Source organism: Bicyclus anynana, chromosome 8 (assembly GCF_947172395.1).
Source record: "Bicyclus anynana chromosome 8, ilBicAnyn1.1, whole genome shotgun sequence".
Taxonomy (NCBI): domain Eukaryota; kingdom Metazoa; phylum Arthropoda; class Insecta; order Lepidoptera; family Nymphalidae; genus Bicyclus; species Bicyclus anynana.
This window is the reverse complement of record NC_069090.1, coordinates 13,846,962-13,874,527: the sequence shown is the minus strand read 5'-3', so window position 1 is coordinate 13,874,527 and position 27,566 is coordinate 13,846,962. Positions and strand designations below refer to the sequence as shown.

The 27,566-nt window shown below is 38.1% G+C and overlaps 2 protein-coding genes across 3 annotated transcripts in view; one reads left to right on the top strand and one right to left on the bottom strand.

The window, feature by feature from the left end:
• LOC112051554 (Fanconi anemia group J protein) overlaps window positions 1–27,566 on the top strand; it is an 85,794-nt gene that overhangs the window by 54,989 nt on the left and 3,239 nt on the right. The window contains exons 4-17 of one of the 2 annotated variants that reach the window (XM_052882928.1): window positions 7,834–7,923; window positions 11,392–11,527; window positions 14,394–14,583; window positions 15,022–15,258; window positions 15,782–15,901; window positions 16,711–16,805; window positions 17,700–17,827; window positions 18,533–18,646; window positions 19,713–19,828; window positions 21,111–21,302; window positions 22,782–22,966; window positions 24,520–24,613; window positions 25,223–25,336; window positions 27,422–27,546. In XM_052882928.1, the coding sequence (XP_052738888.1) occupies window positions 7,834–7,923; window positions 11,392–11,527; window positions 14,394–14,583; window positions 15,022–15,258; window positions 15,782–15,901; window positions 16,711–16,805; window positions 17,700–17,827; window positions 18,533–18,646; window positions 19,713–19,828; window positions 21,111–21,302; window positions 22,782–22,966; window positions 24,520–24,613; window positions 25,223–25,336; window positions 27,422–27,546 (1,936 nt within the window). Of the gene's footprint in view, window positions 1–7,833; window positions 7,924–11,391; window positions 11,528–14,333; window positions 14,584–15,021; window positions 15,259–15,781; window positions 15,902–16,710; window positions 16,806–17,699; window positions 17,828–18,532; window positions 18,647–19,712; window positions 19,829–21,110; window positions 21,303–22,781; window positions 22,967–24,519; window positions 24,614–25,222; window positions 25,337–27,421; window positions 27,547–27,566 lie in introns of both variants that reach the window. The other variant, XM_052882927.1, reaches the window with a different exon arrangement.
• LOC112051557 (fatty acid-binding protein-like) lies at window positions 1,000–5,921 on the bottom strand. The gene is made up of 4 exons (XM_024090249.2): window positions 5,225–5,921; window positions 4,093–4,262; window positions 2,571–2,681; window positions 1,000–1,139 (listed from the first exon to the last, which is right to left on the bottom strand). Exons 1-4 carry the CDS (start codon window positions 5,322–5,324, stop codon window positions 1,080–1,082), a joined length of 441 nt encoding a protein of 146 aa, XP_023946017.1. The 5' UTR covers window positions 5,325–5,921; the 3' UTR covers window positions 1,000–1,079.

The window sequence follows — 27,566 nt, the reverse complement described above, 5'->3', positions numbered from 1 at the left end:
ACGCGAGATAACTTGGAGGGTCTAATGGAATAGGGAATCGTGTTTTGGAAAGTGGCCCGGAGAGAATGTTCCCGGTTGTTAGCCTACCCTGCCGTAAGTGAAAGTCGATAGGGGATTATGTTGGGAATTTGATTATTCGAGCGTTCAACTGACGGCGCACTTCGCTCGAGCTCCTCTAATATGAGTAATTGGCATTTTGTCATCAATTAAGCGACAAACGGAATCCAAGATATGCTGCTTTGCGACACTGTTCGCAATTCAAAATTCGTTTAGCACTGCTGAAACGTCAAATTTGACTGTTTGAAACCACCAGCGGTTTTGACGACAAGTTTTGCCGAGAAATCCGGCAAAAGTAAAAATTCAACTGTTGTTTTTATCAATATTCATATATAAATAAAATGGAACTGTCTGTCTGTGATTTCAAGAACTGTGTTTCTCAAATGCTTGTAGTTATTTACGCGATACTAAAACACAATCAAGCTTTTTTTAATTTTTTATATCTGTCGTCTTTTTGTCCGGGCTATTATCTGGAAAGGCTGAACCGATTTAAATGAGACTTTTACTTTTACTGGTAGATAAAGGAGGTTATTGAGCAATACGTATAAAGGCTTCTTTATTATGTCGAAAAAAGTCATGGTTCTCGTGGGATTTACGAAAAACTGAACTAAACAGCAGGCGTCCGCTAGTTGTAAAATAAATTCTACTTCTTGTGTGAAGTTAATCGCACAGATTTCGGAAATTGGGAATATCGTTTACTTACTTTAGGGAAAACCTTTTTTCCCGATACGATACGGGTATATTTCCTATAGTAGATGTTCCTAATATACTTACGTACATATACGAAGTAGAGCCATCTGTAATAGACCTCGTCTGGGAAAGAATTGCCACCATTTTTTCTACCGTCAAATGTCACTTAGCCTGAAAGACGCAGGGCAGCAGGGTTATTAAAAAAATAATGCATATTAACAAAAATAACAGGTAGGTACCATAAGCAAGGTACCGGTATTTATTACTTAACAGCAATGTTATCTTTTTCCCAATATGTACAGTTATCCCCAATCCTTGCAGTCTTTAAAATCCTATTTAACCAAATTGAAAACTCTTGTTACTGTTTTATCAAATCCTGCGGCCGTGGTCGTCTGAAACAAAGAAAACAATCCCATTAAACATTATTGAAAATATAAAAACATCTAGACCTCCATGTGCAGAAGTAGATGTCTCTGACAGTAGGGGTATTATCTAACGATGTTTTTAACTGAATAGCAGCGGCGAAGAGTTCTTGTAAGCCGATTCCCGCCGGGTAACCTTTAAAAATCTATGCATATTCATTGTTGTACTATGAGAAACCGGAGTTTGTATCACGCTGTATGAATTTCCTTATCTTTGGGACGGCTTACCTTCATCTAAATTACATCCTTCGCCACTGCTGTGTTAGTGTCCGATTGTAAAACCATCGCCAATAAAGCATCAGCATCAGCATCATTATCACAGAGCAGATTCAATTCAATAGGTCCATGATGATGAAGGTAATTTAAGAAATTCCAATGCATATTTATTAATTGTCTGAATAATGAATGTATAAAATGTATTGCTAAGCGCAAATCTCGACAACGGCTGAACCGATTTGGCTAATTCATTTTTTTAGAATAATCTTTGAAGTCCGACGATGGTTTTTACGGAGAGTATTTTTTAGGGTAAGTAGGGGTAGGGAAGAAGCTCATATAAGTCAAGCTTGCAGCAAAGCTTGACCGGGCCCGCTAGTAAAACATAAATAAAACTTAACTAAAAGAGTAGATACGAGTACCTCGAAAGTGAGCTTGACAACTATATATTTTTTATTTTTGTAAATTCATACTATAGTATACTAAAGTGTGTTTTTTCTCTACAGAGACAAAAATGACGTTTCATGTGTTGCCTGATTTTTATATGATGTAAATAGGGACGTCACAAAATCGATATTCAGGAATTAAATGATCGCATAATATCGATTTGTCAGATATGGACCAAAAAATTTAATAAAATAATTTTCATTTAATTGAAATAATTATTATCGACGAAAATATTTAACTAATTCACGATTTTGTCAACGTATTCAACAAAATGTATTTGTAATTCAATTACAATGAAAAGTATTTTTCGCAAATATTAAACATTGGATAGTATAAAGTAAATTGTTAATTTATAATATTATGTAAAAAACGTATAATTCGATTTTTTGTTATTGTACTTTTTAATTTCCTTTAGTGTCATTTAAGTTAAGTTAATTTAATTTTAATTTTTAAAATAATACAAAATACAAAGTATTAATAATTTACAAAAAGAATATTATTATATTATATGATTTATGCAACTTTTGATATCATAATTACACATTTTAAAAAATTATTTGACTTCTTATGTATCATTGTATATTTTTTATCGATTTTAATCGAATCAGAATCGTTAGGACAACCTTATTCTTTATATGCTGGTCACATTATTTTTATGTTTGACGTTTCTAAATGTCATTTCAGTCTCTGCTTTAAAAAAATAGACTATAGTTGGTGCATTATATAAAAATAAATACATACCACTACAAGTTTATCCGGATAAAATTCTCGAATATGTGTTGATATCTTGCCATTTGAGTCTATTTGTGTGTGCCTCATCACATTCCCTTCCAAAATTATGAGCGCCTCAACCTGAAATAATTTTTAAATTTAAACATTAGTCCTAATTTACTTATTTTACTTAGGCTTTCGACAGGGCCTTTTCCGCACTTGGGCGTTGTGTAAGTCTCGCATGTAACTTTACCGGCAACTAATGTATAAATCAAGTAATCTCACATGCCTGCAGCGCTAATGGCTTGACAGCCGATAAAACTTATCGTGTATTGGTCACGATGTGCATGGCATTATGCCGTTTGCTACCAACACGATCAATTTTATGCAGGCAGTGAGATTACTTGAACGTCAGTGGCTGATATAATTCAGCGATGCTGCTTGGCGATAGAAAAAGGAATGTTTACTTTTGGAAGTCTGTTTGCATCGTAATGTACGGATTTTAAAATTTACGGTAGATCCGTGCGATCCGGACGATGTATATCAGTGGACGCACTTGTATGACTTTCTATACAAAGAATACTACGATCCCTTTGATGTGATGCATCCGATATTTACGATGCGGATATGTGGGCGCCTACAATTAAAGTATAAGTTTCAGACAAAAAAAAAACTAAAAAACCTTTGACAGTAGACAAGTGACAGACAGTAGTTTAAACTTGGTACTGTCATTTTACCTCTTAGGGTTCATTTACACGAGCGGCAACTCTACCGACGACTGCAGTCAGCGACGTCTCGGCGGCAGTCAACGGCATTCGACTGCAGTTGGCGACATTTCGGCGACAGGCGACGGCGGTCGCCAACTGACGCCTGCAGTCAACTGCAGTCGTCGATAGCAGCTGCCGCTCGTGTAAATGAACACTTACATACAAATGTATTCCCGAAATAGATTGACTATAGTAGGTCTTCGAAAGCCTTACTACAAATACAACTCACTACTAAACAAAGAAACTAACCACTAATACTACTCACTACTAAATTTACTACTGTGTTACTAACAACCATACCTTGACAACGTCGCCTGGTTTGAAGGTACACGATAAACTTGCCTACTTACTTTGAGTCTTCAAAGAACTGTCACAAAGAAATGCTACTACTACTTACTACTAATAATTCTACTACTGTATTACTAAGTCACGCGTTCCTTGACACCATCGGCTCTTGTCTCGGAGGTTCCGCCCGTTTCGAAAGAACACTGTGAGCTAGCAAATGTAGATTTCAAATCTAATACTCGTAAAAGCGAAAGATCACTTCCTCACGAAATATTGAAACCGTTTGACGCACAAAGATTAAAGGCAGGGCAGTAGCAAATAGTAAACGTCCGGTAACAACGGATTTTGCGACAGGGCCGGATTAAAGAGGTCTAAGGGCGGACGAAGTCGCGGGCGTCCGCTAGTTGATTATAAGTCTTCGTAAGTAAGTAAACCTTAATACTAATCTTACTAAAACTTCTTACTACTACTAAATCTACTACAGTGATACAAGCGTATACCTTGACACCGTCGGCTCTCGTCTCCTCGAAGGTCTCCCCCAGTTTGAAGGTACACGATGAGCTAGCCAACTTGGATTTTAATGCAAATGTGTAAGTGCCGTCTTCGTTGCGTGTCAGTACATGGATTGGCCACAAATTGATTGCTGCTTTACGATAAATATAACCTAAACCTAAAACGAACAATCATTTTTAGAAGGATCAATATTTTATTTTATTAATCATGCAAAATTGCAATTGATACAATGTTAGGTGTTTTATATAATGATATTGCAAGCTGTAAGGCGGAATTTGGTGTTAATTTCAATAAGATCTGACTGTAACCTGAATTCTCAATAAATAAAGTTTGATTGATTGATTGAAGAATTTCTTGGACACTCAGACCAATTAATTACCTACTGTATTGCACTTAAATTCACTAATAAAATTGTCTGTCGCTTTTTGAGGGGGACCTGTTTACCTATTTCCTATTTTGGTTTTTATTATCAACCCTTCAAAATAAAAAACAAATCAATTGACAAACTGTCATCCATATACTATGATACAAATTACAAAAGTCATCCGGTGCTTACGGTGTATAACATATAGTATAAAGACCAAAATAGTGAATTAGGCCATAGGTCAACTCAAACATCGAAAATATTTCACACAACTATTAAAAAATAACACAATGAAACATCGATTCTATAGACACAGTTTGAATAAACACTTTAGATCGTGATCATATACTTTTGACAGAGGGGTAACATCTAGCGCGGCAGGTTCTATGGTAATTGGTCTGAGGTTGGACATGAAAATGACAGTTCAAGATCGTTTCGAAGTTCATACATGAAGCCTATGTCATGGAGTGTAATCGGCTGAACATTGAAATTATAAATAAAGTTAATATTTTTTTATGATTTGCGCTTGGTTACAATCGAGCTTGATGAGGTCCAAGAGCGCGCTTGTCCAGAAGATACCTTTTCACTCTTGTCTTGAAAGTGTACAAATTATAGGCGGCGGGTAACACAGACGCTGGAAGAGCATTTAACAATTTTTTTGTTATTCATAATGCATATCATTCTAACGAACGTAACGCAAGTTTATTCTAGCTAGTAATATATGAAACGCCCAAGAACTATTCAGTATTCCATACCCAGAAACACGAGGTATTCGTCGAAGTGCTCATGCGCCACCATAACGTATTGTTTCCCGAGGAACTCGTCCATAGTGTGGCACCACTCGTCTGCACTCATAGTAGAAGCTAAACTAAAACACTATCGCCGACGTGAACGCTAGATAACATTGATATCGTGTGATAAGCGATTATAATCCTTGTTTTTTTTTCATTATATATATTTGTTTTTAAAGAACGATAAAAATAAATGAATTTGACATTTATAAGCGGCTGAAGTTTATGTTTGTGGTGACAAACATATTTTTTGATGATTTTATTTGAAATTCAATAAATCCTAAATCCATCACGACAAAGGACATTGACATATAGGATCAAATGTGCGAAACAAAGGCGAAATAATGTTCTTTATTGGGCGATTTAATATTTACATTTTACTTACTTTTTAAACATTTAAAATTAAACAGTTATGGTGAACACATAAGGTCTCATGACTCCCATAAACTTCTTGGGCACAAGTACTAGGTGAACTTGCCTAAACGAGCGTCCTGCAGTGGTTGGTCATTATGTGCCTCGGTGTACCATTCAATTATGAGTGACCACATCGTTTTTCATCGCATTTTCGTTTTTGTACCTGCCATAGTTATTTGAACAAAATTACCCTGATTAAACCATTTTACATCAAGTGACAGTGATTTGTCGTGTCTACGATCATCTAACGTGATTATTTCAAAGAAATTAAGTAGGTAAATAACGATTTTTCGTCAAAATAACGTTACTAATGCCACTTTACGTAATATGACGATAATTATATCATTTCGTTGAAATCACAATGATTATTATCGATTGCAAAAACGAACACGTGATGAAAAATTGTGTCATCATCATCATCATAATTATGGACGTTCACTGCTGGACTTCCAAGCACATCGGTCTCGAGTCGCCAGCATCCAACAGCTCCCTACAACCTGCTTGAAATGTTCGGTCCACCAAGTGGGGGGTCGACTAACACTGCGCTCAATCGGCACTTCGAACTATGTGGCCTGACAGTTGCCACTTCAGCTTCGCGACTAGCTGAACTATTATGTCAGTGACTTTGATTCGTCTGTGGATTTCATTTCCGATTCGATCACGCAGAGAAACTCCAAGCTTAGCTCGCTCCATCGCTTTCGCCGCTACGTATATATCTGTTTTTTTTACTGTAATAAAATCAGGCAATCTGTCTTTCATAATCAATGAAATATAAAACATTTCATCGCGCCATTAAACAACAATACATGATTATGAAGGGCAAATATTTACTGCACCAACTAAACGAGCCCATCTTATCTGACGATAACAAACCTAGCCATCGCAACAATGAATGAAAGTTAAAAACACCTTCGTCGCTATCAAGTGATAACCGATTACACCTAATCGTAAATCTTTAATCTTTCATATCTTATCGCTTACCTGCTTACTCACCGACAATGGGCAGAAGAGGCGATGGACATTGGGGTCCCAAAGAGGCTGGACTGGCGACCCTGCACCGGAAAGCGCAATGTTGGTCGACCCCCCACTAGGTGGCGGGTGCAGTGAGCCGCTGGATGCTGGCAGCTCGAGACCGTTGTGCTTGGAGGTCCATGCAAGACTCCCATGTTTAGCAGTGGACGTCTATCGGCTGATAATGATGACGTTGATGATATGATAAAACGTCAGAGTATGCCAAACTAATTTCGAACCCATGCGGGGCTCGAAATTAGTTCAACAAAGCTCATGACTAACATGAGCTTGTTCAAACAAGCTCATGACTAACATGAGCTTGTTCCTGCAATGCGACGCGATCCGATCGTTTATATTATAAAATAATTTTGGTTAATTTAACATGAGCCTAAGTACCTACTGCATAACTGTTTGTAGGCAACCGCTACATTGCTACTGTAGAATGTTAAGTTGCTGTATCCAAACTCTACTTAAATCCAGACCTAAAGTTTAATAGACCTACTCTACTTAGATCTAGACCTAAAGTTTAAAGTGTAATAGGCACAAGACGACTGTGTCAAAGATATCATAAAAAATAAAAATAATCTGAGAGACCATTATAACTGGTTGAAGGTGCCAGCTTTAAGTCAGCGCTGTATGCTCCAACATCAGCTATTGGTTCACATTGCCTGGCTGATAGGTACCTTCATCAAGTTTGTGCCATATTAGTACAGCACAATAACAAAACAAGCCATAACAATATCAGGGTCTTAGTGCTTAAACTGCTTTCGTTTTGTCTAAACAACTTGAGGTACCAGACTTAGATTAATGTTTTTCTTTCTCTCCTTTAAAAAACTGCTGACCCTAAAGTAGTCTAGGATTCGTCAAAAGGCCTTTTAGGTAGCAGCCTGGGGGCAGGAAATTTAGCTCTTCTCTACATAGAAGCACAGATAATTGTAACAAAACAGATAATTATAATTCTTGTTTCTTTTACGGTCTTTCTTAATGACTATTTCATTCGCTTATTACTTTTACAAACGAAATTTTTTGTAAAGGTATAAAAAATAAAGCATACACTCTTAAATAATATAAATTCGGAATTGCCCTGCACTGTCGAGTATAGGACTTCCAAAAGTTTACAGTTAACAGAAAGCATACATTGTTTACAGGTGACAGGAGCATTTATGATTCACCTCAGAAACAAAATATAAACACCAGTATGAACAAGAGGAATGAACCTGATAGTGATTCCATCTATGGTAAGTTTTCAAAGTTCTGTATTTGTTGTGCGCTTATTACTCGTAGACTGGAGGCGATTGGAACTTAAGTTTTACATTACAAACCAAAAAAAAATTAACCGACTTCAAAATCACAAAAATAAACTAAAAAGCGAAAAATAACATCGTGTGTGCTATCTTCTGATCACGTTCAATGAAACTAAAGCGCCAGAGTGCGGGCAATTTCGTTATTTTCATTTTAAAATAGTGAACCGATTTTCATGAAAATTAAATGGGACCAATCTGGAAGTATACTCTTTAAAACATAAATAGAATTTTTAAAATTGGTTAAGAAATTACGAAGTTATGCGGTAACAAATATTGAAAAAAAACATACACGTCGAATTGTGAACCTCCTTTTTTTTAAAAAGAATTTCTGGACGATTCAAAATTAATATATTTATTTTCTAAAAAAATCATTTGATTTACGAATTCATTTATTTTTAGATATTGACATTTATTGGTCCTTCAGTATATACTTATACTACATGATTGATAAGGGTTATGGGCCTTTACATAAACAAAACTGTAGTATAAGTTATTAAAGAAATCAATTATGTCTTGGACTAACAAAACTAGCTTAATAATAATCGTACAATAAACGCTACCAACCCAATAAGAAGGTCATAATAAAGTTAGCCTAGCGGATATGAAGACGTGAAAGCCTTTTGGATATGACCTCTGCCTTCGATTCGAAGGGCGTAGGTTCGAATCCGGTCCGGGGCCTCCAACTTTTCCGATAAATGCATTTTAAGAAATTAAACGGTGAATGAAAAACATCGTGAGGAAACCTGCATAACAGAGAATTTTCTCATTTCCCTACGTGTGTGAAGTCTGTCAATCTGCGTTCGGCTAGCGTGGTAGACTAAGGCCTAAACCCTCTCATTCTGAGAGGAGACTCGTGCTCAACAGTGAGCTGAAGATGGGTTGTTAATGATGATGAATAAACTGAGACAGATAATTATATTTTTTACAATCACAATGTCACATTGCGACTTGAAAACTTTAATTACGGAAAACTACTCATAATTTCCTGTTATATAGAAACCCTTTACAATGTCTCTGCAGTCTGAATACTTGTTCCTACAACCCCGACAGGTAGGTACATAATGGACCGAGAGTCTGCTGTAGCCAGACCTACCACATTTTATGAAGGCTGAAAAGTCAGCCTAATGCCATAGTTAAGTACGGTAGCCAATTATGTGGTTTGGACTGTAGTGGCTTTGGTGTCACGTTTCAAAGGTTTTAAGAATCCAGACCCTCATCCGTCGCAGCGTATTTTTTTTTTTAATTTTCCTTTGCATAATATGAGAAATCATGTCCCCAGTTATGTGCCAGCTTCGCGGCAACCGTTTGAAAAACACTGTTAACAAAGATTTGTAAAGGTCTTTAGCGAATAGTTGCCACGAAGCTTAGGGTCGGGTGTCTGAAGACATGATACCCATAGAATATATCAAAAAATTACGTTTTATACTTGGACAGTTGAGGATCTTGATTGGTAAAACATGCTACCTTCTTAAAGCAACTTCGATAACATGGTCCAAACTCTATAATAATTGACTAACGTAATTATTTACCCATAGCAGGACATTACCTCGGAGCAATAAAACCTCAATAGCTCAGTGGTAAAGGGATCGGACTCATCATCGAGAGGTGGTTGTTCAATCCCTGCCCGCTGGACTATTGTCGTACCTACTCCTAACAATCTTTTTCGACTAATGGGAGGGGAACGGTAATATTGGTCATATTTAAAAGAGATGGAAAACAATTTCGCAATAAAAAAAAATATGAGCAAAGGCTGACAAAATTCCAGCCTTAATAAATTGAAGTATGTCTGACTATCGCATGCTCTCGTTGTATAAGTAAAATCTTGCAATGACTGCATTAATTCAAAATGGCGACGTGCGTTGACAATGACGCCATTACGTAGATTACGGCGCCGCGTTTCACCCTAACGAAAGTATTGAAATCGACCCCCTTCTGTAGGGTTGCTATTCTTTTTGTAGACGAATAACTTGAATATTGTTTATTTTCTTATCCGTATGCACTATATATTTTTTTAAAACGTGGCAAAGGAACATGCCAACTATAGAGAACAGTGTCGCCGACAGATAGCTTGTATTTAGAGTGGAAACAATGCAATGTCTCACATTCATTACGACGTCCTCCGTGGCGCAATGGTGTACGCGGTGGACTTACAAGACGGAAGTCCTGGCTTCGATCCCCAGCTAGGCCGATTAAGGTTTTCTTAATTGGTCCAGGTCTGGCTGGTGGGAGGCTTCGGTCGTGGCTAGTTACCACCCTTCCGGCAAAGACGTATCGCCAAGCGATTTAGCGTTTCGGTATGATGTCATGTAGACACCGTAAAGGGTTAGCCCGCTTCCATCTTAGATTCCATCATCACTTACCATCAGGTAAGATTGTAGTCAAGGGAGGGCTAACTTGTAAAAAAATAACAATATAGGCTTGCCATTACAACGGATTGTTTAAGAGACAACTCTTAAAGAATAAGTAGTAATGGCAAGCCTATATTGTTATTTTTTTTACGTTTTGTCCTCACATCCTCGGTCCTCGAGGCGTCCTCGCCAACCCTACTTCACCGTACCCTCGAGTGACGTCATTCAGATGCGAACACCGTGAACATTGCAGTGCGGCTGTATCTTTACTTGAACAGATGTCAATATCATTTGCGTACATGTACTTGTAGGTACACATTTCATAACATTATAAATCTTTGTATAGTATGTAAAACATCCGTGTACTTACACCATTTACAACTTCAGAAGAGCATTAGAAGCCCTCTGCCATCTGTATCAAAGAATGCTTGGACATATTACGAAAAAAAAAAATTGAAACGAAATTTATTTGCAATTGTTTAGTTCTTCTCATTGATGCTATAGAAATTGAGATAATAAATGTTTTTTTTGGCAATTGACCCTGAGTAATTTACTGCGCAGACATGATATTATAAATATGTTTTTTTTTCGATTTTCATTGCGGTGTTCTAAGTGTTTAAAAAGGTAAGCGATGCGGACGCTGTCACGGGTTTCTGTTAGTGTTACATAGTTATATTAGACTGGCATAAAAATGTATATATACATATATATTTTTTTATTCTTTACGTAAGTAAGTTAGCCCTGACTGCAATTTCATCTGATGGTAAGTGACGATGCAATCTAAGATGGAAGCGGGCTAACTTGTTAAGAGGAGAATGAAAACACCCCTTTCGGTTTTTACACGACAGCGTACCGGAACACTAAATCGCTTAGCGGTACGTCTTTGCCGGTAGGGTGGTAACTAGCCACGGCTAACGCCTACCACCAGCCAGACTTGGACCAGTTAAGAAAACCTCAATCGGCCCAGCCGGGGATCGAACCCACTGCGCCATGGAGGCCGTCAAAATGTATGTATGCTATTCACTAAATATATTTTTCACTAAACACACCACAGGTTCACCAGAAGACGGTTTGGTGACGCTGCAAAAGAAAGTTCGATACAACACTCCGCCTACTCAAAAAACTCCTGAAATGCCGTCTACTCCAGAAAAATGGAAATTGCCAGAAGAAGTGACTCCAGAAAAAGTGAGGTAAGTCTTGCCTAGCTGACACTACTTACCGTTTAAACTTACAACTTGCACGTGTTGCCAGACGTCCCGATGTTTAAATCAAAATTTTAGGTCTCGCCCGGAAAAGCTCAGTCCCGCTTTTCGGGAATAACTCAACCGTGTGATTTCTGTTTTTTTTTATTCAGAAGACAAATAAGAATCAACTATTTAAAGATATGGTAAATCTGATTTAAAATGTGTGTCATATTTTTATTAAAATCTATCTTTTTCTATTGTTTTTTTTACTGTCCAATTAAGTAAATGTAATTTAAACTCAAATAAAAAAATAAACATTAAAAACTTTTGATTGTACCTACACGTTTTTACAACGTTCCGCTTTCGACGAAAGAATTCCGATTTTTCACTCAAAAAGTTTATAAATCCCAACTTGGCAATAATAAAGGCTAGCTACGCTGGTCCTATGATAGAAGATTGCATCCATTAAACTGCATACGGCTAAACCGTTTCCCGTATGAGCTTCGCAACTCAGAAAGCCAGAAAAAGAGTTTTTTCACTCACGATCTCGGGGGCGCCCGGACTGATACACTCAGGCCAAAACACCCTTCCCGAACGGCCCTCTAAGCCGAGGTCCGAGTCTCAGAGGAGTCGCCCTTAAAGAGTCGGTCCGCCCATCTACTCTGCTTCTGCCTTCGGGCTCCATCAGGCGATGCTTCTGCGCTCGCCCAAACCCCCCGGTGACGCCGCTGAGGACCCATAAGGAGTTCCACTTTCACAATCAGAAAAAAATTGAACCGATAATAGATCAATGTTGGTACAGGCACCTTGGATCAGATCATAGGTAGGCGGAAAAATCTATGTTTCCTACGTTGTGCACCTGCGGGATTTGTAAGAAACAGAATTTTATGCAACCCGAGTCGCGGGCGTCCGCTAGTTTTTTTTATAATAAAGGTTGATTAAACTATTGACCTATCAGATTAGTGGGTGTTTGCTAACTTTAGTAGGCTTAAACAACGACATAATTATATCGTTTAAAGACATTGTCGACCAACAGCTAAAATATCGCTCTCTTTGCGATGAGACAAAAGAGAGTGATATTATGACGCTATTGGTCGAGATCATGTCTTGGCACATCTTAGGCATACTGGTCTCTTTAGGTAGAAAAACTAAAAAGTATTTTTAACTGTACATTTGCAACTTTATTAATCTTCAATGACTAATCGCAATAAAATGTACACACACAATAATATTGTCAATAAAGTAGGATAAGCTTGCATAAAGTCCTACCATGGTGTAAATCGTATCCCGGCAATATTACAGTAATATTTCGTAGGGTACGACTTTAGGCAACCTTACCCTATTACATAATACTTAACAGTTGGTACAAGTAACCTTAGGTACTATAATATACGAGTACATTGTTGTATGTATGGTGATGTATATAATTTAAAATGTGGTTATTATTTTTAAATATCCAATATTATTTTTAAAAAACCAATATGTATTTCCAAAAAAAAGAGAAGGTAAAATCGGCTGAAAAAATTACGTCTGATATAAATTTCTACTAAAGTGGGTTTGTGTTTTTACAAGCAAGGTAATAATTGTTTAGTTTGTAATGGTGTTATATTGTTTTGCATTATATTATCTAATGTTTGGTAGAAATTTTTGGTTAAAGATTAATTTTGTGTATTTTTTTATTGTTTGTTTTATTAGTTCTTGAGCTTTTCGCTGTATTGTAGTAATAATTAGTAATAAAATTGCGTTCACTTTTTACTAAATTACCATATATTAAATCAGTACAGTACCTCAAATCTAGCATAAAAATTCTTATTACAATCATATTTTAATAGTGCATGCATAGTATTTTATTTTTCGTATGTAGTAAAGTTGATGTTGAGTTAAAAATAAGTAGTTAATGAGAACAGTGGCTTGCACTTCATATAAACAACGCATAAGCTTATTTATTACTTATATATCTTTCCCTGTTTTAAGACCAAAAGCCTGTGATGGACAGACCTTTGTCATAAAAGAAAGAAAAAAAGAAAAATGCATTTCTTTCATCATAAAATCTAAAAGGCGACAGAGTCCATGATTTATTATATCACCCCTACCTTTGTGCCACGAGATTGAGTGGCATAGTGGTAAATATAGGTATTCCCTATGATTGTATCCCTAAGAAAATTATAAAAAATAGCTTTATACTTACTTGTACTTTAGTATATTTGGTATTTTTACCTACTGCATCCCAAAGTCGTTATGATCCATACTCAATGGTTGCCAGTCCGAACCGATTTTGAAATTCTTTTTACCAAGAAAGCCACGTTATTTGTGAGTGTCATAGGTTATATTTTATCCCCGTATTCTCTTATCTCTCGGGAACAGGAACAACGCAGGTGAAAGAGCGGTGCGTAGGATTTTGTAAAAAGCCAAAAGCTATCACAGGCTACGAGTATTAGACCATTACCTTAGTTATAGCTAGGCAAGATCGTTGATGACTCTCCTATGGTATGCGGGCGACGTGGGACGAAGGACTGCGTGGGTGTGAAAAAAGCACGTGGGGCAGGGGCTGGAAGTAAGGTGCATCAGTCGTAGGCAGTCACTGTCAACAACAACTCGTATTTAATTACCTGGATCTGTCAGAACAAAACGCACACGACTTTTTGCTGACATCGCTACCCGCCCCCCGGCCCCCACGTACCATTGAGAGTGTTACGAACGAATTTGCCAAGCTATAGTGCACGCCACTGAGTTTGCATGTAAATAGACTTACCTAGTTTATTGGATGTCGGCATGCGGTTGTGAAGGTTTATGGGTGACGGGTTGGTTGCAGAAATCTTTACACGCTGGTGGAGAACCTTCGCGTCAAGGCGTCCATGTTTGTTGGTTCCAGCGTACCCATCATCTACTACGGCGCACGGACCCACAAGCAGATCCAGCAGGTCGTCAGCGAGTTTGGTAGAACGGTATACTGCGAGCAAGCGCAGATGTCCCTTCTGTCGTCTAGAGAGCACAGTTGCCTCCGAGAGTACGATAGGAGTCAGTGGCCGACGAAGAATGACATGTGCTCTTCGTGTATCAAGGTGCATACTTGCTTTTTATGGTGTTAAAAGAGAGTAGTAGAGCTTTTTGTGCTAGAGCCATAGAGCCATAGAATAGAGGGTATGAATGTTAGTGTAGTTACAGACAAGTAAGCCTTAAGCAATGTCTGATGTTTTCTATTACTGCGTATGAGCCCATAAGTAGATCCAGCAAGTCGTCAGCTAGTTTGGTAGAACGGTATACTGTGAGCAAGCGCAGATGTCGCTTCTGTCGTCTAGAGAGCACAATTGCCTTCGAGAGTACGACAGAAATCAGTGGCCGACGAAGAATGACATGTGCTTTTCGTGTATTCGGCTCAGGATGGTGATGTTTGGAAGTCCCTACAAAAGGCCTATGTCCTGCAGTGGACGTCCATTGGCTGATGATGTGTTTGCAAGTCATCTTTTCTTTCTAATCAAACGTCACATTTGACTTCACAGCCGCTATCTGCTGCAGACAAGATCGCAAAGAATCAGGACACCAACTGCAAGTTCTACGACAACCGCAAAGCTTTAAACTGCAAAGCGCTCCCCCGTGCGTTTGATCTCAAGAAACTGGTGGAGATTGGGGAACGCATAGTCGCGTGCCCTTACTATGCTACCAGGGAGATGGGCAAAGTGGCTAACATAGTGTTCTGTCCTTACAACTACCTGATCGAACCAACTATAAGGAAAAATGTAAGTGGATTTCTTTTTTTATAAAACTGTTGACGGAAGTAGATGGCCTACTTGTAGAAATTTAGACCATCATGAGACAATTGTCTACGTTTGTCTTATTTAATGGTTTGCACAAGGTTTCCAACCAGGGTATACCCTACACGTAGAAACTGTACAAAATACAAACATTTTGAGTTTCCAATACAGAATCGTAATCAGTTCTGCCTATCCTAACAGTGTATCTTTGAAGTGCATTTTTCCGTGACTTGAAAACTTGTCAAAAAATAATTTCCTTATTAGCATGGAAAATTACATCAATGATTCTATGACGAGGTTGCGTTAAACTATGTTTTTGGAAAAGAAACCATCTTTTTGTCGACTTTTTCTATTTATTCTAACAAGCAGACGCTCTGCAGTTGTACCCCTGCAGTCCCCATGTGGGAGCCAAAAGAAATATGTTAAGAGAGAGTGCAGAGAGTTACACCCCCCCCCCCTATATACCTTATAAAATTAATTTTTAATTTAGGTCCCTATAACCTTTCAGATGTCAATCGATTTGAAAGACAACGTCGTGATCATAGACGAGGGCCACAACATCGAGGACATCTGCCGAGACGCTGCCTCGTTCAGCTTTAACAGAGACCAAGTCAATAATGCTATTAAGGTACGAGTATGGGACTCTTATCGACACGACACCTACACCTTAATGAGGGTTTGAATCCCCCCCCCCCCCCCTCCTCTACCATCTATACTATAGCTTGGCAACTTCGTTCGTAACACTCCCGACGTAGCGATGAATGAAAAACCCATTCAACCCGCGCAGTCTTTACCCTCGTCCCCCGCACATCATAGGGGTTCTTTATGGGTACGAGAAAAAATTCACAGAAGTGGGATATATAATAAAATTAGAAGAAAAACTAGAACAGCCTAACAGCTAAGTAGCAATCATCATTTAAAGAGTTATAGTCGACCAATTTAAAAGACGTACTCGGAGCATGAAAATTGCAAACAAATTCCGTTGTTAATTAAATAGATAAAGTTGTCAGTAAGATAATTCTGAGTATTTTAGAACTAGAAAGCTGAATTTTGACATAGTTGGTAGCTAGTTACCCCCCTGCCGATAAAGACGTTCCGGTACGATGTCGTGTAGAAACCGAAAGGTTTACCGCATCTTTACCTATCTTTGATTCAAGGTAATTAACTAAAAATCAGCGCTTAATGTCCAATATTTGCTTGGTACATGCAGCACAATGCTGAGCTGGATCCTTTTTCAAGATTGTGCCAAATATGAGATTGTAGTGTTCTGATGCTAAGACTACTTTTGGTTTTTGACTTGATGATGTCTGGGCATCAAGCACTTCAATAGTGTTAAGGTGTTGAGTGTTTAACACAATTTTTGAAATAAGTGATTTTCTTTGCCTTCATTTATATATAGATACATACTTAGGTTGTAAAATGTGGTTGTTTTTTTAGGAGCTCGAAATTTTAACCACGTTCCGGTACGCCGTTACCACTATGATGACATACATCATGAATTTACTCAGTGCTTTGAAACAGTGGGACCTGTGGTATGTACCTACATTTTGTTTTTGTTTTAACAAAGATTTCTAGTTAATAATAATAATTTATCAAAAAATATTTATTGTTTTATCAATATACATATAATGAGTTTTTACTTTTTAGTGTTGTCATTTTATTTTTCATAGTATTCTTAGCAGACCATTAAATTTTATTTGATACCGATGTCACATTTAATGTAAGGAAGTTAAAAAATATATGAATTTTCATCTAATTACACGGAAAATTTTAAATTTTATAATCTTGTTTATTTTACAAACATCCAGACAATCCTATTATTACGAATTAATCATTTAATATTGCCTTAAATTTATTTACCCGTTTAATGTCATTATTTAGAATTATACAAACTTAATATTAAGAATATACTAGCTAATTTAACTTTATTCGTTACACACTTTATATACTGCATAACTTACCTACTTATGTTTCAATACTGTGGACGAAATTGATTTCCACAATACTAGAGATATGGATACAATAATAATAGTAAATCCTAATGTGGAGATCAAAGATCTGTGTTATGTTATTACAAGTGAATCCATCGATGTAAATCGTTAGATGGGCCCCTCCATACTAAAGAACGCACAATTTTATGTCATTACTCAAAGACGTGCACGCACATCTTACAACAAGCGTATGCTGTGAGTGGACGTGGACTTAAAAAAATATTTACTATTTTTTTATTTAAATCCCTTAAATGCCTTCGTGTTCATTTTGGAAGTGTAAAAACACAAGCCACAACATGAATTAAGAGAAATGTTACGAGTGATGACTTACTCAATGTGCGAAACCATTGACAATTCCGCGACGCTTTGAAGCGCCCGTCTAACGATCTACGATCGATGAGTGAATCAATAAACGATTTATTTATTTATTTGCAGGTTTGCAAACCATAATCGATTGGTAGACGAGCAGCCCGTAAATGGAATGGAGGCGACGTACACGTGGAAGGTGGAGGACTTTGTGAAGACGCTAAATACTCATAACATCGGCGAGGCGCAATACGGTGGTACGTCATCATCATCATCAGACTATGAACGTCCACTGTTGGACATAGACCTCTTGCATGGACCTCTAGCCACAACGGTCTCGAGCCGCCAGCATCCAAAAATATGGGAAGCCCTAGAAACACAAGGTGTACATAAAAAATACATAGTGCAATAACCAACATATATAGGAACGTGAACCAACATATATAGGAGCCAGAGCAGGGGAATACTTTTCGGTAAAAAGAGGATTGAGATAAGGGGATCCATTGTCATCATTGATCGGACTGACATAGAGGTGCTTTCATACAAACACTTCGACTCTTGTATCTGTGGTCGATACGGCATCTCTGCAAAGACCTCAGCACAGCCCAAGTTTCCACCTTACTTAATTGATGAGTTTTTAGTTTATCATTATCAACCTTTCTGTAGTGTTTGTGTATACTAAATAGATACCTACAATACTACATACGCTCATGTATATTGGTAGTGGGAGCAATGAGTCAGTCTGTCACCGGCGTTCGACCTGAGTGGTCGTGCGCGGCCTGCTTGCCTTACCAGTGTAGAGATGAGCCAGTGTTTAGCTTCTCTTATAATAAAGACGAGGGTACTTACACTTTCTCTTACAAGTATGTATAGAAGTAAAAATAATGCCATATCATAGGTCTGCAGCATTTCGTGGAAATTCGACAGGTTATTACTAATTAGTATTGTATTCGCTGTTTCAGTGTTCAACATGTCGGCGGAGATCTTCTGCCGCAAGTTCCGCGAGGACCAGCGCACTCTGGTGGGCGTCACTCAGACTACTAGCACGCTCGTGGAGTCACTCGACACCGTGCTTGGTAACGCAAAAATACAATGTATTTATTATAAATACTTTTACACTATTTATAACAATTAAACAAGGTAACTAAAAGAAAATTTTAAAAATCACACTAATATTATAAAGGCGAAAGTTTGTGTGTACGTGTGTATGTTTGTCCCTTCTTTGCATTGTGGCTATTGAAGTGATTTGGCTGAAATTTGGAGTGTAAATAGATTTTACTCTTCATCCTGGCAATATTTTTTTTTTATTCTTTACATGTTAGCCCTTGACTACAATCTCACCTGATGGTAAGTGACGATGCAGTCTAAGATGGAAGCGGGCTAACTTGTTAGGAGGAGGATGAAAATCCACACCCCTTTCGGTTTCTACACGGCATCGTACCGATACGTCTTTAAATCCTGGCTAAATCTATGGTTCCCGCGGGATTTATAAAAAACTGAATTCCACGCAGACGAAGTCACGAGCGTCTGCTAGTAAATAATAATCAAAATAAAATAAATATCGAAACCCATTTACTAAAAACAACGCGAGTGATGTAGACCACACATTTGAAGTAACTACTTACAAAAATAAAAGACAAAGCGCCATCTGTAAGCCACAGGCATAACTGCATCGCAACAGGTTCTTGAAATGTACAAAAAGGGATTGATTCAAAGTTCTCTAAGAGCGCCATCTACTGGTAGTTTAAAACAAACACTTTTACAAACCTTTAGATGACAGCACGCATCGACTGATTACACTATTCGTAACGCATTCACCAACTTGCTCCTCAAGTCAAGAATGCTTATAAAAGTTGTAATTCAAAAAGCGTTGCATAACAACCACTCACAAATAGATGTTGATTTATAAACATGCTTCTATTATAGCAAATCTATTATAGCCTCAATAGGTCAACGGTAAGAGCGGTCGGACTCATCACCATCACCTCATCACCATCATAAAAGAATTTTCAAAATCGGTCCACAAATGACGGAATTATCGCTGGACATACATAAGAAAAAAAAACATACATACATACAGCCGAACGTAGAACCTCCTCCTTTTTGGAAGTCGGTTAATTAATTGGGAATAAATACTTGCAGGATATCTATTTCGCTGCTCGGGGATATACCTGGACGACTTCAAGCCGGTTCTCGTCGCTAAACTCAAATCTGAAGTGAGAGGTCCAAATGCGTGGCGAACCTCGCAGTTTAACAAAGTGAGTATATATTGCGGAGATATACAATAGAGAATGTATGGATTATTAAGTATTCATGGAGAGTAAAAAAACCAAAATAAAATAATAATTTAATTAAATTAAAAAAAATATATAGTTAGATAAGTTAAGAATCTTTTTATACACACTATAATCTAATAGTATAAAGAGGGCTACTACGAAATATTCAAATCGAAAATTTCTATAGGTATTATCCCCGTATTCTTCGGGAACGTGTACTACGCGGTCGAAACCGCGCGGCTTCTGCTAGTTATTTTATACGTTTGTACGCCGAAATAGCTGAAACTAATATGTATCATTTATAAACCCATATAAATCTAATTCTAATAAACCATATGAAATGTATACATTTCGAAATTAACAAAAGTTCTCACATAATTATCAAAGAAATTTTGACTTGAAACAAATATGTAGTAAAATATCGCTTGGATGAGTATTAACAATTATGTTTGTAAACATTTTTATATTTCGTTAATTCATATTATTCTTCTCTTTTATGCTGCTCAGGAAGCTCATGACCAACCTAAAGTAAGTTTTTAATCTTCTAAAGAAAGTTGTTGAAATTTTGTCCAAAAAATATAAATCAGCCATTGTTCAAATTATACGCAAAATCGAAAATTTAAAAAAAACATGCACTACAACCTAACGTAATTGAAAAAGGTTAAAATAATCTAAAACCTTCGACCTAAAGACACCGTCACAGACTTAGACTTAAGTCTAGATCTCAGATTAGAAAATATGAGGCAGATAGAGGAGCTATTCCAACTACAAATTCAAAAACTAATACATTCTCGAGTTATTAACACAAAGCGTCGCATCAGTAATTTCCAATATTATTCAAGAAAAATGGCGTCTTGTGTGTTTTTACATTAAAAAAAATTAAAAAGCTCCGACGCACGAATGGAGTTTACTCTTTCAGATCGACTGTTTAAATATAGATGTATGTTGCCCTGCAGCATACACTATGATACCCACCCACGCCTGAGTGAAAGGTGCGCAACCGAGGAGCAGCAGGCCGCGGTGTGCTAGGGCGCTAGGGCGCGCCCGCATGCATGTGCGCAGAATAGGTTATGCACAAAAACGTAATGCTGTCGTTCATCGAATTTATATTTTCCTTTTTTTTTATAATATTTATGATAAGATGATACTTAAGAAGTAAACTCCAAAAAAAAACCTAAAAAAATGAAATGTTTCAGGGTTTCACCGGTTTCACCGTGCGGCTTGTAAAGACTCATTCTGGATCATTCTCTGTTCTATGGTCTAGGTAGCGGAAAAGGAACCCGTGACCCTACGCTTGATCTGCATGAACCCGGCGGTGGTGTTCGCCGGGCTGCACCCCGCGCGCTGCATCATCCTCGCCTCGGGCACCCTCACGCCCAAGATCAGCATGCAGTCCGAGCTGGCCACCGACTTCCCGCTGCAAATCAGCCCCAAACACATCATTCCCAGCGACAGGGTAAGTAACGGCAATGCCTCATTAGTGTTACGATTTCCTCGAGTACGGGTGGTTTTGACAATCAACATTTATATTATCATAAAAAGGAGGTATAAGACAATATTCGATGACTTCAGTTCCTTGTTAGGCAGCGTGAACGCCGTCACGCTGCTACGACTAGCAGCGTGACTTTGTGCAATAATAATTTGTGTTGTAATTATTGATCATAAATTGTTTAATGTGGGCATGGAGAACATGTCGGGCAGGGAGTGAGTGTTAATGGATTTAAACCTACACCCAACATCACAAGTCCTGGGACCTGCTCGAGGTGTTTCCTCTACCACAAAATGTTGGTACAATCACTGTCGCTGCTACCCGTCACGTTATATTAGTGCATTCCGTTGTAGCAACAGATTAACGCAAAGTATGTCACTCTTGCGTCGCGATGACGTACGACGTCGCAGTGCTAAAAGACAATGCACGCACCTAGAGAGTCACAACAATACACATAAAACATATGAGCTCCGTCCATCTATTAAAACATCGCCTGAGACGACGCAATGCTTTAATGTAGCGTGTGGTACGGCAAATTATAAAATATATGGAAAACTACACAGCGTCAAGCGTTCGATGGAGCCCTTGAATATTTTTTCATGACGTTTTAGTAACTATAAATTATACTTGACAAATATTTTTTTTATATTTCAGTTCTTATTGTTCTTTATAAATTAAACTTGAGCGTGATTTTGTCGAAAAATCTTACTTTCGTTTAAAAGAAAAATCTTACTTACCCCTAAAGTTTCATCGTCATCATTATCACATGAGCCGATTGAAATGGGGATGATGACTAGGTTTGAATATATTGATTTTTATAATAAATTCGGATAAATATGGTCAATGTTAACTAATTTATACATAAAAAGCAAAGATTAACTGGATATTTGCAAAATAAATAAGATTATAAAATTTCAAAATCTATTAAAAATCTTAATAATCTAAGTTCATACAGTTTTAGCTTCCTTACATTAAATGTGTCATTATTTAATATATGAACTATAAACATAAACGCACAAATAACAAAGATATTGGTAATTTTGTTTGAACGCCCATACAAATTAACTATCACTAAGTGCCTACGACGTCATTAGTTCGTGCCATTTTGTATGGGGCGTTTTTCAGGGGTCCGCGGCAGCGTCGCAAATCTGACCCTTTAAATTCCTGTAGCTCCGAAAGTAATGATCGCAGATACACTGTTACTTTTACAAAATTGCATTACTATTAGCATACTCTTAATTTATATACAATTTAAAAAACAGTTATCATCCCTATAGTCAGGGGACATACTCGTTGGCCTTTTATAGAGACTTCTAAACGCTATGATCATGACCCGCTTGCATCCAGCGAATCCCTGCGACTCGCTCGATATCGACAGTCCACCTGGTGGACACCAACAAAAAAGTTTGCCATGCCAAAGATCACATAAACTTAATTTACGTCCAGGTGTGGATAGGCTCGCTGTACAGTTGTCCGGACGGCAGCCGGCTGGACTGCACCAGCAACGGCACCAAGCAGACGGCGGTGCAGGACGCGCTGGGCGAGGCCGTGCTCAGCGTGTGCCGCGTCACCCCGCACGGCGTGCTGTGCTTCTTCCCCTCCTACCAGCGCATGAACTCGTTCATTCAGCGGTGAGTCTGTGGCAGGTGTGAATCAATAACATTTAACAAATGCTCTGAGTTAACACGTTCGCTGCGGTACGAGGTCAATTGACCTCGTAACTCCAGCGTCTTCAAGAGTTACGAGGTCGACGGACCTCGTACCACACCACTAAAGTTTTAGTATGAGGTCAAAAAACCTCGTAACGCACCAGAGTAAAGTACAGAAAAATCAATGCCGCAGCGAACGTCAACAAAACAATCAGTTACATAACAAATGATTGACAAATAGTCAGCTATCAATCAATAACCTATCAAATAGTTGACAACAGTTAGTTTAGCGAGCTGTGAAACAGTAACATAGCAAATAGTTGACAACAACAGTTAGTTTAGCGAGCTGTGAAACAGTAACATAACAAATAGTTGACAACAACAGTTAGCTTAGCGAGCTGTAAAACTGTAACATTACATATAGTTGACAACAACAGTTAGTTTAGCGAGCTGTGAAACAGTAACATAACAAATAGTTGACAACAGTTAGTTTAGCGAGCTGTGAAACAGTAACATAACAATTAGTTGACAACAGTTAGTTTAGCGAGCTGGGATACAGTAACATAACATATAGTTGACAACAACAGTTAGTTTAGCGAGCTGTTAAACAGTAACATAACAAATAGTTGACAACAACAGTTTAGCGAGCTGTGAAACAGTAACATAACATATAGTTGACAACAACAGTTAGTTTAGCGCGCTGTGAAACACTAACATAACAAATAGTTGACAACAATAGTTAGTTTAGCGAGCTGTGAAACAGTAACATAACAAATAGTTGACAACAATAGTTTGTTTAGCGAGCTGTGAAACAGTAACATAACAAATAGTTGACAACAGTTAGTTTAGCGAGCTGTGAAACAGTAACATAACATATAGTTGACAACAACAGTTAGCTTAGCGAGCTGTTAAACAGTAACATAACAAATAGTTGACAACAACAGTTTAGCGAGCTGTGAAACAGTAACATAACATATAGTTGACAACAACAGTTAGTTTAGCGCGCTGTGAAACACTAACATAACAAATAGTTGACAACAATAGTTAGTTTAGCGAGCTGTGAAACAGTAACATAACAAATAGTTGACAACAATAGTTTGTTTAGCGAGCTGTGAAACAGTAACATAACAAATAGTTGACAACAGTTAGTTTAGCGAGCTGGGATACAGTAACATAACAAATAGTTGACAACAGTTAGTTTAGCGAGCTGTGAAACAGTAACATAACATATAGTTGACAACAACAGTTAGCTTAGCGAGCTGTGAAACAGTAACATAACAAATAGTTGACAACAACAGTTAGTTTAGCGAGCTGTGAAACAATAACATAACATATAGTTGACAACAACACTCAGTTTAGCGAGCTGTGAAACAGTAACATAACAATTAGTTGACAACAGTTACTTTAGCGAGTTGTGGTAAATAGTTTACAAGGTCAAATCAATTTCATCACTGTAACATATTTTTATATTGAAATTATCTTGACAAAATATACCAAGAACTTGGTTAATAAATGAAACTTTACAATCATTTCAGATGGAAACAAATCGGTTTGTGGGGACGAGTGGAAGGAACAAAAAATATATTTATAGAAAGTAACGACGCCAAAGACCACGAGATCAATATGGAGGTAAACTTGAACTGAAATTATGTATAAAAAATATCAAAAACTGACATATTATGTATTTGAAATATACATTTCAGAATGGAAAAGTAGTTTTAATGAAGAGACTGTTAATTATTACCATTTAAATAGCAATTAATAATAATTATATTATTATACACACCGCGTAACAATCACGCACGACGTCACAGAGCAAGAGGACTACGCACGCACCCAGTCAGTTTTCAGAATGGATCGAAACGAGTGAAACAATGTTCGTCGTAGCAACTGGAGATCGATTCTTGTTCTTTATACTCGTCGATGTAATATTGGCCTATAACAAGTTATAATGCAATTTGAACTTTATTTTTATGGGATGCCAAAAATAAAATGTCAATATCAACAATGTTGCCATGGAAACGAGCGATGTCCCATCGCTGTAACTATTCAGAGTGCAGGGGCAGAGCTCCGTTTAACGCTTTAGTATAAAAAACATTTAAAATATATGGAAAACGACGAATCATCGACGCAACGTAACGCAGCGCGCTATTCAGGCATCGATCTATAAACAGTCTTTTAACGGTCTTACAAGTGTGTTTTATTAACCCTGGCCCTTACATTGTGGTTATTTGGCAGGACTACTACGAGTGCGTGGGAACTGGCATGGGTGCGCTGCTGTGTGCGGTGTACCGCGGGAAGGTGGCCGAGGGGATGGACTTCAAGGACCGCCAGGCGCGGGCTGTCATCACTGTTAGTAGTTCAGCAGCAGTACTAGATCTCGTCGGGGGAAGCACTACCGCTACACTGGCATGGGCGCGCTGCTGTGTGCCGAGGGGATGGACTTTTTTTTGGAGTTTACTCCTTAAGAATCGATTTTTTATATATAAGGCGCCCGGTATGAGAAAAATCCGAGGGGTAAAACCAACTGAACTAACGAAAAAGTGTCACGTTTTTGGTGCGCACCTTTAGTGCGCAACTTTCTAATTTAGCTGTGAGTGTATTGAGACGTACATAGGGTATGCTGTATAGGCGACTATACCTATAAACTATATGTTATTGAGCTTGTTTGTTTAATGATTATATCATTGTAAGAGTAAAATATATAATGTGAAGTATATTATAAAGTCTATTAGTTATTTTACAATTCTATACATTTAGTCTTCTTTAACATAAGTATTACTAAAGCCCTACTCGATGTGCACTGTTTACCAACAAAAAAAAGTGTGTATGTTAAAAAAAACAAAAGTTAGCTCGAAGCACGTCTCAATACTCGCGCCTTATAAGTGAAAGGTGCGCAACCGAGGTGCAGCAGGCCGCGGCGTGCGCACCCGCCTACAGCGTGCACATGGGTGCGATGTGCAAGTTGTTGGCGGCACAGCGCACGGTGAAAGGTGCGCAGAATAGGTTGCGCACAAAAAACGTAACGCATGTCATTTCATAACTTATTGGAGTTTACTCCTTAACAATCGATTTTTCATTTATACCCCTCGGTACGTTTTTTGTGCGCAACCTATTCTGCGCACCTTTCACCGTACGTAGCCGCCATAGCGTGCACATGCCTAGCGCGTCCGCACGCACGTGCACGCTGTTGGCGGGCGCGCACGCAGCGCTGCACCTCGGTAGCGCACTTTTCACTTTTCAGGCGTTGCTATTGAAAAGAGTAAACTCCATTCGTGCGACGGAGCTGACACACTTTTTTTTTATTCTTTACAAGTTAGCCCTTGACTACAATCTCACCTGATGGTAAGTGATGATGCAGTCTAAGATGGAAGCGGGCTAACTTGTTAGGAGGAGGATGAAAATCCACACCCCTTTCGGTTTCTACACGGCATCGTACCGGAACGCTAAATCGTTGGCGGTACGTCTTTGCCGGTAGGGTGGTAACTAGCCACGGCCGAAGCCTCCCACCAGCCAGACCTGGACCAATTAAGAAAATCTCAATCTGCCCAGCCGGGGATCGAACCCAGGACCTCCGTCTTGTAAATCCACCGCGCATACCACTGCGCCACGGAGAACTTCATCTTCTATAGTTATTTTCAGCCGATGGATACAGTGGTTGATTTACCAGTAGGCTGAGTAGGCTGTAGCCTAGGGCGGCAGATTTAGTGGAGCGGCAAAATTTGTCCCAAAACATTTTGTCTTACAGAAATAAAGGAAAACGTCTTTAAATATACATAGAAAAACTAAGTATCCAAAAGGAGATGGTCCAAAATTGTATGGAGGATTAGTCATTGTACCCTAGCGGAAATAAAAGAAGATATTTTTTTTAACTATTTTTGATTATACATATCTACGAATTTACTTTTATTCTTTCGAAATAATATTCATAATCTCCCAAGAAATGCAACATTATTAAGGGTATTAATGGCGGATAGATGACGTATTCAATGCAGTAATCGTTTTGATGTTTGCTGTCAATTGTCATGTCATAGTTGCTCTATGGGCGCCATCTTGTTATAGCTCAAACACTTTTATTTATTTCTTTTTATTTAGTTAGATTTATGCAGTTTAATAAATTTTAATAAAATCTTTGAATTTTTAAATTTTAATGATACGGGGTACAAGAGTGGATCGGAAATGGACCATCTCCTTTGCGTGACACTTTATCATCTGTAGTAAACTGTTCTAACCTGAATACTGTCTGTCTATACATGAAAAATGGGAATAAGGTAGCGAGTGTCGGAAGTCAGTAGGAGGCAAAAATTTATATTTGCCGCCAGTATGGCAAATTTTGTAAATCCGCCACTGGATGGATGTCCACTGCTTCTCTTGAGCCGCTTGCATCCAGTGACTTCTACAACCCGCTTTATGTCATTGATGAAATGTTGTTGTCAGATCGGAGTGCCATTCCCGAGCAAGTTCGACATAGCGGTGTCAGAGAAGATGAAGTTCAACGACAAATACTTGAAGAAGAGGAACCTTCTGTCCGGCGACGAGTGGTACCGCGTGCAGGCGTACCGGTGAGCATCATCATTTAAAT